This window comes from Perna viridis, chromosome 9 (assembly GCF_037379345.1).
Source record: "Perna viridis isolate PV_CMFRI_1.1 ecotype Kerala chromosome 9, ASM3737934v1, whole genome shotgun sequence".
NCBI lineage: Eukaryota > Metazoa > Mollusca > Bivalvia > Mytilida > Mytilidae > Perna > Perna viridis.
Window position 1 is genome coordinate 8,172,848 of NC_142453.1, and position 12,428 is coordinate 8,185,275.

At 33.9% G+C, this 12,428-nt stretch overlaps 1 protein-coding gene across 1 annotated transcript in view; it reads left to right on the top strand.

The window, feature by feature from the left end:
* The first annotated feature begins 1,637 nt into the window (after positions 1-1,637).
* LOC148606545 (clustered mitochondria protein homolog) overlaps positions 1,638-12,428 on the top strand; it is a 35,987-nt gene continuing 25,196 nt past the window's right edge. The window contains exons 1-5 of the mRNA XM_088543772.1: positions 1,638-1,823; positions 7,535-7,758; positions 9,672-9,843; positions 10,308-10,451; positions 11,133-11,245. Coding sequence (XP_088399898.1) covers positions 1,718-1,823; positions 7,535-7,758; positions 9,672-9,843; positions 10,308-10,451; positions 11,133-11,245 — 759 coding nt within the window. The 5' untranslated portion in view covers positions 1,638-1,717. The remainder of the gene's footprint in view (positions 1,824-7,534; positions 7,759-9,671; positions 9,844-10,307; positions 10,452-11,132; positions 11,246-12,428) is intronic.

A 12,428-nucleotide genomic window follows, 5' to 3' on the forward strand; every position in this document is an offset into this window, starting at 1 on the left:
TCTGTGTCGCAGTTACAACTACAAAAAGCCCAGCATTGTGCAGTAATTGATTTCCAATCCTAAATAATGTCTTATTTAGTGACGGGCCTATGCGTAAGATTCAAAGTTTGTTTGCATTTTTTTTATTAAGAAAAATAAATTGCATGTATAAACAATATACACCATGCAACTTTTGTTTTTGTTGTTTTCCTCTTCGCAGGATTGTTTTATGTTGATACTATGCGTTGAACCAAACTATAATATGGAAATTGTGAATTTGTCTCTTTACTCTAAACATTTTTGTTTTTTTTTTAAATAAATAACATGAATTGTGATATACATATACCCCCAAGTTGAAATAATGCCAATGGTCAAAAAGTCCAAAGTTGAAATGAAATTAATAATCCAACATATTTTTTTTTGTCACAAAGAAACTAGCGTGATTTTTGTGTAACTTGGGAGTTTATACCATCTTATAGTATTCTGTCGAAAAAAACTTAATTGATATGATGATGAAGTCGTAAAAATTGCGATATGTGACATGGGCCCAAAAATTATGCAAAATGATTGTAAATGGGTTTCCGTCATGTGAATTTTCGAAAACGGAAATTAAAATGTCATAAATTAAAGGTCGCTGTTTTGACAAACTCACGCGATATCCTGGAATTTCTTACCAAGGACTGATTGTTCCAAGACAAAGCCAAACCGGTTCCTGAGTTAGTTATTGGTTCTTAAAGCAAATCAGGTACGTACGTTTCCCATATCAGCATTCAGTAATAGCAAGCCTGAATGTGTGTTTTGTTTTTATATGCGGGGAAAAAAGTTTTGTTTGTATGTTGGGGTTTAACACCCGGGCAGCAATATTTCACCTATATTCAGGCGATGAACATGAAGTGGATGATAAAATGAATATGAAATAATGAAATGAAAAATGGGATGGGACACAAGGATAATGAGGTCGAGAAATTTTGATTGCCACTGGAAATGGGGAGAGGTGGGTAGGGTCGGGCAATTTAGCCTCCTGTGGCGGAGCCCTGTGGTTCCTATACTCCGGGAGAATACCACAGTAGAGTTTTTTAACGTGCGGGGAACGTGGCATCTTTCCCAACACGGTGCACCACTATGGTTTGCGGTGCAGAACACATAGTTTTGCATTTTTTCTCGTCCATCGTACGTGTAATATTTCTTGTCAATATAAAAAACGGTAATCTTCAAATTATTTTATAAATTACTTACCAAGAAGAGTTTCTTGATTTTTCTCAAGAAGCCTGGGTTTGTATGCCTAAAAAATAGCAACATTTTGATAAAATTCAATACATTTACCTCTATTTTAATGTTCACGCAGCAAAACAGCTATACACAAAGATACTAGTCAGCATTATTATTAATACAACAGTTTCAGTTGATATTTCAACCTATTAATATGCGCAGAAAACTAATAATCCGCAATTTCTCCTTGGGAAGCCCCATTACCGATTTTAATCTCCAAATAGGATCTTGAGACTGTAGTGATATTCTAATAGAGTTCAAAAATTTTGTTAGATATGTAAACGTCTTATTTTATAGTCAATATGGCAACAACAGTATAAAGTCATGATAACAGTTTTGGGAAATTTCTGATGAAACATCTTCGACAAGGGCCAAAGTCACCTTTCAGTTTAGAGATTATAGATACTAAATATAGCACACAGTTGCTACTGAACACACGTGTTAGAACGAAAAAGAGAATATTATTTGAATGGCAGGAATTTCTGGTGCAACAGAAGGGGAGAACAAATCTGACTGCACACATGAAAGGAAAAGACCCAAGGAATCCAATTCTGAGCAACTAATTAATGGTCACGGTAAGATTTTTATTCAAAGTCGTGATGCATTGGGAAGTGACAATCAAGGGCAGACGACGAGTTTGTCTATGAAGGCTTATGAAGGAACATACTACCTGTTTAAACCATCATATCGAGATATTTTGACTTTCTACTGTGTTTCATTTGATATAATTGTATACACTTTTGATTTGCATCTGTGTTGAACTTGATATTCCTTGTATAAATTGACTCTTTGTACCTCCCCCTTTTTTCAAGCTTATGCAACTTTTTATGTAATTTTACAGAAAAATTGTGTTTATCTGGTTGTCAAGGGATGTTAGTCACGTTTCACTTAATAAGTATCTTCCATTTTCTGATGCAATACGTTCATGTTTTGTAGAAAAAGCTTGTTTTTAGTATAAAAGTCTTCAAGGTCGTAAGGGTCGAGAATTGTTTACATCCCGAGGATGGCCTCATTTTTAAAACAGCTGATAATACCGGCATGTTAGCAGCATTGAACACAAAGATGTTTTAATTTAATTTTGAGTGAATTTTTGGAAATTACTTTTCAGGAAAGAGGAATTTAATATTTTGATACATTAAGAGACATGTTACCTTGCAAAAGTTTTAGTTTCATTTTACCCAAGTGCCATGTGCTTTTGGGGCTAGGGGCTCCATTAAGGTGACAGGTTTATGAGATGCTTGTAAACACTAGTCTTTGAAGAATATTTATTTCTGCTGCGATAAATCAGCAATGACAAGAATTTGAAAAGGTACATATTAATACATTTCACAAACAGTAGTGAGACTTATTATAGAGACTGTCATACAATGAGCCCAGAAAATGACCTCATCATAGAAATAAGTTTTCTTTTGCTAATCCCAATTTATAACTTTCTGATAACAAGAACTAAGTCACATCAATGTACCAATCATCTTCCTTTATGTTACATTGTATTCCACTTTGTCTTCAACTTCTGGTGCATTGGTTTATGGATCTCACTTGTAGAACTTTTTTTTTCTCATAGAATTATTGTAGGAGACTGGCATGTTCATGTAATTTTACCATTCAATTGATTATAATGTTAGTGGTCACAAATCTGAAGTTTTAAAAATCTGCGGCTTTCTAAATATATGAGTAATTCAAATTACAAAGTTTTGACAACTACAATGTATACAAATATGTAATTATTTATTTCTTTTTATGTTGTTTTTTATTTATTTATGCAAAGCATGACCTTGGCCATGACACAGTTTCAAACAAATTGTAAATATTTATAACATTTTCATCTGTGTCATGATCATGTAAACACATGTATTTTGATGTGCTGTTGTGTCAAAAGTACAAGTTTATGTTAATGACTTCCAAGGGATACTTCAATAGACATGGATGTCAATATGAGACTTAAGTGTGACAGAAAGGCATGATGCTATGATTCTTTCTTTAACTGTGTATTAACTTCCGATTTTGCAAATTTCCGCATTGTAGACCTCGTAAAAATCATGCCCAATTTATATTACATGTACATCCTTCTGTTGTGTTTTGACAATCATACCTCAAACAGGGGGTTTAGTTTAAACTAGCACTGGTCCAAAGTCAAGGAACATTGTAATTTCATTTGCCTACGTATAGGTCCTGGACCTACACTGTACCATACTTCATGAGCAGCCCTCCTTGATACAGATGTAAACCAGACATCCTAAGCCTGAGGCTAGTAAAAATGCTTGTGGGTCTGTAAAAGTTCTATTTACTGGTCAGTAATGGGGACGAAGTTCTGTTTGAAGTGACATACCTCCAAAATGATGTATGCATTTAGAAAATGATTTTTTTAACTTTTTAACGCTGAAGCATATTTCCAATGGTAGAGATATCAGGAATACAACAACATAGCGGTGCATGATCTACATGTACAAAGCATGGATCCGGAAACGGTCAAAAATGCTGTCATTGACCGACAAATTTTGCAAATGACCAATGACAATTTTCCAATATCGGACTTAAAAAAATTGACAACTCTTATAAATTACAGTCTGCATGGTTTTATTACTGTATAAACATCCTTTCTACCAGTCTCCTAATTGTTTATTGGAAATTAATTGATGGGTGTGTGTCAATTTAAGCCGAAGTGCAGCCACCTGTAACTGTGATTTACCTGTAACTGAGTAGTTCATCGCATAATTGAATTAAAGGTATATGTGGAGCCCCATTGCGTATACGAATTAATTGAAGTAACTCGGAGAATCTTCATACATTTATTAGTTGATTAATAAAGAAAAAAGATTGACAAGTCCACCATTTTCCCGCCGTTCTTTCAGAGGTAACGAAAGCACACAGAACTGAAACCACGAATCAGCCGTAGTTTGTAATATTAATTTGTCAATTGAATCGTTTTAATACAAGTCAATAGACCATTTAAATCAATATACATGTACAAAATGTGTTCATGAGTTTCTTTTATAAATAATCCACATTTTTAGCTCACCTGGCCAAAGGCCAGGTGAGCTATTGCCATCACTTGGAGTCCGTCGTCATTGTCGTCGTTAACAATTATACAAAACTCTTATCCTCTTAAACTACTTGACTGATTAGAACCAAACTTATTATAAATGTTCCTTGGGGTATCCTGCATAGAACTGATGTGAGGATTTTTGATTCGTCAAAAACATGGCGGCTGTTACTAAAAATAGAACATAAGGGTCAGACAGTGGTTTTTCACATATATCTCCAAAACCATTAGGTTTAGCTAAATTCTGACAGGCTAAAAGTGTTAAGCATGACAAGATCTATCACTGGTCAAATTTTGGTTTTAATCTGTCAAACCATGTTGGAGTTATTGCCGTTTTTCAACGATTTTGCTATTTTTAATGTTATTTCTTTCAAAAAATCTTCTCTGATGCTACTTAACCAATAGAAACCAAACTTGGTATGAATGTTCCTTAGGGTATCGTGCATAGAACTGATGTGGGGATTTTTGATCCGTCAAAAAACATGGCCACCATTACTAAAGATAGAACATAGGGGTCAGACAGTAGTTTTTCGCATATATCTCCAAAACTGTTAGGTTTAGGCAAATTCTTTCAATAGCCGAAATGATCCTTATTATTAGGACTACAAAAGTCTTCAGGAATAAAAGTTGTCAGATGACTCCTTGTAGGAGTTATTGCCCTAGAGAGGGGAAAAGTGACTTTTTTTTTTAACAGTTTTCAGTCAGTATCTTGAAAACTATGATAGATTAAAAGAAACTCAATTGTTGAAATGATCCTTATGATAAGCCCTACCAAAGACTTCTTGAGTCAAAATTGTTAGACAACTTCTTAAATTTATTGCCTTTGAAAGGCAAAATTCAACCAGGTGGGTGATTCAGGCTCCTGGGAGCCACTTGTTTTTCATCACTTGGAAGTTTTCGGCTATTATGTGATGAAAAATTCTGAGAGATACGATGTTTTGTTTACATGTTAGAACATCCACGTATAGTCGAAACTGAACTCGTTCACTTGCTCTGATATTTTATAAAAGTCAGAGTATGTGATGAAATAACACATTTTCCTATATTTATTTGAAAATAACTACATACAAACGTTTTTTTAAGTTTATTTTCGATCTGAGCATGCAAAGGACCAACAAAAACGTCTCCTGAAGTTTGATAAAATGTCCGTCATGGGCTGTCAAAATTTCCAGACCCTTAGTAAAAGGACAAATGTTATTTAGAGTACGAATAGCTGTGTCACTCATAAGCAATGTCAAAAATCATATTATTTATGTAATAAATTCTTTCAGATTAAAAATGTATCGTATGGGCCTGTGGATCAATAAGATTACCATGGTGGACTGCAGACTCTAATGTTTTACATATATCTTTGCTAGTGTTTTACAGCATTATGCATGTACATGTAAGAAGTAATATTGTGTTTGTATTATTGTAAATCCTCTAGTGTACATGATACTGTATACAATCTTCTTACATATATTTAACTTTTTTGATCCACAGGCCCTACCGATTTTGGAGAAATGAGTTGAAGTTTTATAGGCCCACCAATTTTTACACCAGCATAATGTTTCAGACTACTCGTTTATCCTGAATACTGCTTTCTGTAGATGTGGTTTATTCTCTTAAGCTTACACCTGTTGTTAAAACCCTGTTAGGTTCACTGTCCAACAATTATAAATCGTTTAAAATACATTACGGATGGGTAATTAATAGGTTGACAGGAGATTGTCTACAGAACAAAAGATTTAATTGAGCAGGATCTGTTATTTTGGGTATGTAACAGTTTCTAAATGGTCACATTGTTAACTGTATCGAACTGGTCATTGTGTGAATGTGTCACTGATGGTTAGGCTGATGGACTGATGTGATATGGTGAAATTTGACAAGGGGATCACTGGTTACAAGTTTGTGTTGAATTCTATCAGATCTTTTTGTAACTTCTTAACTGCTATAGGGGATAGCTGGCATGGAATGAGATGACTCAATCAGAGGTCTCCCTAGGTGGAAATGAGATCAGTCTGTGCCTAAAACTTATGACTTTCTAGCACTGATAAATGTTGACATTTTTTTCCTCTTGAGGACATTTAACTGAATTTGTATGATTATAGTGTTTTGCCGAGAACTCCCTAAAAAAACCCAAACACCCTTTCTCAGTAATTCTGCTTGACATTTAGGTCTTCATCCCAATTACCATCTCAAGTCAATACTTCTTCAGGCCATTCTTTGTAACAAAGCAACTAGTAGATGTAATTTTCTTCAAGACATTTGGAAAATTAATCAGTCAATGTCCTGAGACTGATGTCATTATGAATCCTTATCTCTAAAGTGCTTGATTCCTGAGTATTTGGTAATGAACTAGAGATTTGAAACACTGCTGTCTACACTAATTTTAATTTCTTCACTCGCCACTGTGGAGTCACTATTTCAAAAAATGTTTATAGTTTTCCACTCCTGTCTTTATACCAAGGTATATTTGATTGTTCTAGCCATTTTATAAGATTTCTCAAAAAGTATTGAAAAGTAAAGAAATGGAGCAATTTTATCTTAGTTTTTACTTTGGTGGAGGACATGAGTGACTCCCCTGTGAAGAGTGGAAAATTAAAATTTTGTTGACAGTAGTGTAAGTCTCACTTATGATGAACCAAATTCCTGGAGAAAACACTGGATTATTGAAGTTGAACAGAATCAGAACTACTAAGTAGGAAATAAAAATAAAGATTATGATTATATTAAACGTATCTTTTCTTATTTCTTTGTTTAAAGCACCTTACATTGAACATGTGAACTGTATTTTGAGTCATCATTCAGGGGTAAAAATTAGGAAATACAAGCTGGAAGCCCACATGATATTTTTGTTTAATATTTTCTATATTTCCCAAAAGATTGGTAGCCCAGCTCAAAATCTAGTAGCCATGGGCTACTGGCCAACTGCCAATTTTTAATCCCTGTCGTTTGGACTTAAATGTTTGGGGAGCAGGGCAGATAAATGAAAAAAAAAACCTAGAAATTATTTTTAAATAGGAGATAAATGAAAAAAAATATATTTATTGTGAAAGTAGTGAAATGTTTAACCTGTTTATACAGTGGAATTATTTTCGGAAAGTTATTTAATTTGAAATGGATAAAAAATTCAGGATTTTAGAATAATTTTCATAAAGTAGAGTGTATGGCCAAAAATATGTATTGTTGTAAAGTAGCATAAACATGTATGAAAATGGTGTTCTGTCCCCAAATATAGTTTTCCTATATTCTATTTTCCAGACAATTCCATGGACACGGACGAGGTTCCAAGCAGTCCAGAGGTTAATGGACTGAGTGATGAGTCAACCTCCTCCTCATCTTCAGGGGATGAGAGCCCTGTCAAAGAGGAAAAGTCTGAGGAAGATGAAGCTAAGAAGGATGAACAGGAAATGGTCCTGATTCAAGATACAGGCTTCAATGTGAAGATTGTTATTCCTGGTATGAATGAAACCATAGAGTTACCTGTAAGTACATTTAATGCAAGATGGCAAAATTTCCAAGGCCTCAAACTAGTGTTTTAGTATTATTTCCACATTTGGCTAGTATAGTGAGAAATTATTGTATTGGTATGCTTGCTAGGCTGTCGGCAATAGTATGTTGTTTATTCATGGCATTATATAATTCAGTATTATGAACGTATACAGTATACAAAGTTTTTTTCATCACTACAGAAGTTTTATGGCCGTCATCATGAACTCGTGGAACATTATGGTGTATCCATCTGCGCCGTGAAAACTGGTTTGTTCAGCATGTCATAGTTTTCCTTTCCTTTTTCATCTACCCTGGACTTGAGTTTTTATGAGAAACTCAGCGGGTGTTTTAGAAAAGCAGAGGATGCTTACCCTAATGGTACACCTGGTCCATGCTCCCTGTTTTTAGTGGAGTCTGAATTGCTCATTTGCTTTTGTTGCTTTGCATGTATGATTTTAGTTACTTTGTGTTCTTTGTTGTGTGTTTCAGTCTTCCATGTCTGGTCTTTGTTCCTGGATTACATTCTTTTGATTACCGCTATAACCTTTGTTCCCTTGATTACTCTTTCTCCATCTTGGTAGTTATGAATTCCTTGTTTTGGGGCAAATTTCAAGGACTGACAAATTTTTACAAGAATTTTAATCTATGAACTTTTAAATGACTATTATATGTGTGTCTAATGATACATTGATTTTAAATATCCTATTAAGGATGCTCATACTACACAAGGGTTTATACACTTTGCAGACTTGATATTTTACTTCTTATTTCATCTGTAGATAAAGAATTTAAACTTGTTGAATGGTAACAATATGTAGGGTAAATTTGAGAGCTTTATCTTGATCCAGATTAACATGGCCATTCAACTATATGTTTTGTCTGTGGGCTTAACACACCGACAAACAATCTTCAAGATTATTTGGGCTTTTCACTTTATGACTGTGCGAGAAAAACAGTGTTTTAATTTAGATGATGTGTAAATCGTTATTAATGGCTTCCTGTCTTTTTAAGCCTCATATCATTTTAAGTTAAGGTGCTTAGCTTTTAAAATATGCCTTATCTAGATCTAGTTATGTAATGTTTGAACTATTTTAAGGTCAGGTCATTAAAATATTTTCCATTCAGAAGTCAATTATTCATGCAGTGCCATAATTTTTTATTTAACCAAATTGTTTTAATAAATTAACTAATATGTGTACACTCAATGCAAAGGTGTTCTTATTGAATTTATCAATTTCTTTAGAATTAGTTGGGGTTTTTTGTGCTGAAAGTTCTGAGGTTTTGATACAGAATATTTAATGACTACCTAAAGATGCTTTACTCCAAAAATTTTTTTCTATCTTCATGAACAAACTTGAAGTAGGCTGTCTCATGATTTACAAAATCAACTAGCATTAATTCTTTTGATAAATTGGAAAATTGAAAAATTAGTTAAAAAATACTGTAAAATGAAATAAGAAAGTACTTAGTTGTTACTAATATCATATTAAATATAATTATTTAAAACAGCTTCTTTTTTACGTTAGTTAAAATGCTTTAGGCACTGTATAATGATGGAACAAATAAATTTGCTTTTTATACTTAGTTCTGCTGTGATGAGTAAAATTCAAATTTTTAACCATTGTCCTCGTAAGTTTTTAAATACAGATAAAGAATCTTCTTTTAACAACATAAAAAATAAAAGCAATCCATTGCATTGTTTTTTTCTTTCTTTAAATACGGTATACATGGACATTTCCTCATCATGCTCACATAAACATTTTGGACTTTTGTGTGTGGATTATTTTAAAGATATATTTTCTCAATTAGAATTAAGGGGAAATAACGCTGTGAAAATTTCCATGCTCACAATAATTAATTTCTGAATTGTCAATTCTACAATTCAATTTTCAAATATATTTTTAAGGTCAGTTCTATGGAACTTGTACAAGAGATACACCAAGTATTGATGGACCGTGAAGACACATGTCATAGGACATGCTTCTCTCTACAACTAGCTGGTACAACATTAGATAACTTTGCTGAGCTTAAAAGTATAGAAACACTAAAGGAGGGATCAACCATCAAAGTTGTGGAAGGTATTCTAAAATGTTCATGTCATCCAGATGGGCTTAAAATTTAAGTTCGTTTTGATTTCAGGATCACTCAAAATTTGTAATTCTGTGTAATGTTTCTTATGAAAAATATTTATTAGTCTTGAACACTCAGTCTTTACAATGAGCCAGTATGAAGCTAGAGGCTGGTAAAAGTTACCACTTACCTACCAGTTATATCTTCATGTACACTTTTAGAATGTGATATCAATATATGCATCAGTTTGTCAGTTAATTAGCCATAAATCTGTTGTAATTCACTACTTCAGCACAATGCATACAGATGGTTCATATCTTAATAAGCTTCTTACAAGCCTTCTACATGTAAGTGCATCACACCAGTATAATGCATGTTTCAGACTTAATCTCATATAAGAAATTTGTTCGTGTCTCCAAGGATGATGTAATTTGATACAAATAACTGATGCTTCTTAATTTTTCTTCTGTAGAGCCATACACAGTTAGGGAGGCTAGAATACATGTGCGCCACATCCGTGATCTTCTTAAGTCCATAGACCCAGCTGATGCTTATAATGGTGTAGATTGTAATTCCATGTCCTTCTTGAACATAGTCACATCTGGAGATATTCTAGGTAAGCTACTTACATGTTTTGATGTTAAGGATGAAATGTAAGAGATGCTGTGCTTAAGGATTTAAAGTACAAACTTTGGCTTTGTATAATATTTGGTTGAGAAAGTGGATGAAGGCTAAGCTACGTAGGGTTATTTGGGTGTGGATTGTTGCTTATCACCTGATGAACATTCAAGTCAGCAACAGGTCAAGTAATTTTTCTGGTATTAAGGACCTTCCTGTACTTAAAAAATCTTCTTACCTTAAAGGTATAGAGGGGGTGCAATATATGACTCATTTACCCCTTATTTTTACTTAACATTTGCCCCACATTTTACTTGACAAATTGGGGTCACATCATTAACTTAAGCATGAGGACAATTTAATAAGGCTGAGGTAGAAAATACCTGTGTGTCCATTATTATGCTTTAAAAACCAGGGTTGGTATGTAGACAAACTGTTTTGTATTTGAATGGTTTGTGTTGTAAACACATTCAGACTTTAATAGTGCTTGTAAAAAAATGCAAAAAAATAAAGGGTAGGCACAAAATATTTGGGTCTGTAATGTTAGCCATAAGACAGGTAATTTTTTTTAGGCCTAAAGCACTGTTTCTGTTATATTTATGTAGTAATTTAGGAAGTATGTTACAAACGTTTTAACATGCATGTACCTCTTTAAGTAAATATTTGTTTTTATCTGCAGATAAGAAGAGAACAAAGCCAGATTCTATAGACTGTACACCACCAGATTATATCATGCCAAACAGTAAAGACAGGCCTTTATTACCACTTCATCCTAATGTGAAGGAACTCAGGGTAAAGTTAAACACTGATGCAAAAAAAAATATTGAACCAAAACTTGAATGGTGAAAATTTTATCTATTGAAAAATACGTCTAGAACATGTTTGAACTGAATTTTTGGTTTTTTTTACATTTTATTAATACAGTGTTTTCAATAGTAGCCGGCAGCCAGTAAAATCAGCCGTCTATCGCTGAGTTTTTTCAGCTATGAAATTTCTGATCAGAACAATTTTTGGTCAATGTTTGTAAAAACGGAATTTGAATTTGGATACGGATGGGTGTTTAATCAGTAGTGCATCTGGGCCATTTTGTCCAGCGTGGAGGGTAATAACCGATAAGTTCGAATGTCAATCATTGTGTGTTTGCGTTGCCCTGGATCTGCTGGGGGCCTTGACTGACCCCTCGCCGTAATTTGGGTTTCCTCCTATTCATTTTTAGCTCACCTGGCCGAAGGCCATGTGAGCTGTTGCCATCACTTGGCATCCGTCGTTGTTAACAATTTTTCAAAACTCTTCTCCTCTGAAACTACTTGACCAATTAGCACCAAACTTGGTATGAGTGTTCCTTGGGGTATCCTGCATAGAACTGTTGTGGGGATTTTTGATCCGTGGAAAAACATGGCTGTCGTTACTAAAAATAGCACATAGGGTCAGACAGTAGTTTTTCGCTTATATATCCAAGACCGTTAGGTTTAGCCAAATTCTGACTGGGGCAAAAGTGTTCAGCATGATGAGATCTATCTGCAGTCATATTTTCATTTTAATCTCTTTAGCCATGTTGGAGTTATTGCCCTTTTTCAGCAATTTTTTTTTTTTTTTTTTTTTTTTTTTTTGCTATTTTGAATGTTATTTCTTTCAAAAATCTTCTCCTCTGATGCAACTTAACCAATTGTAACCAAACTTGGTATGAATGTTTCATGAGGTATTGTGCATAGAACTGATATGGGGATATTTGATCCGTCGAAAAGCATGGCAGCTGTTACTAAAAATAGCCCATAGGGGTCAGACAGTAGTTTTTCGCATATATCTCCTAAATTGTGAGGTTTAACCAAATTCTGACGGGATAAAAGTGTTCAGCATGATGAGATCTATCTGTGGTGAAAATTTGGTGAAGATCTGTTGACCCATGTTGGAGTTATTGCTCTTTTTTGGACGTTTTTTTTTGCTGTTTTTAATGTTATTATTTTAAAAAATCTTC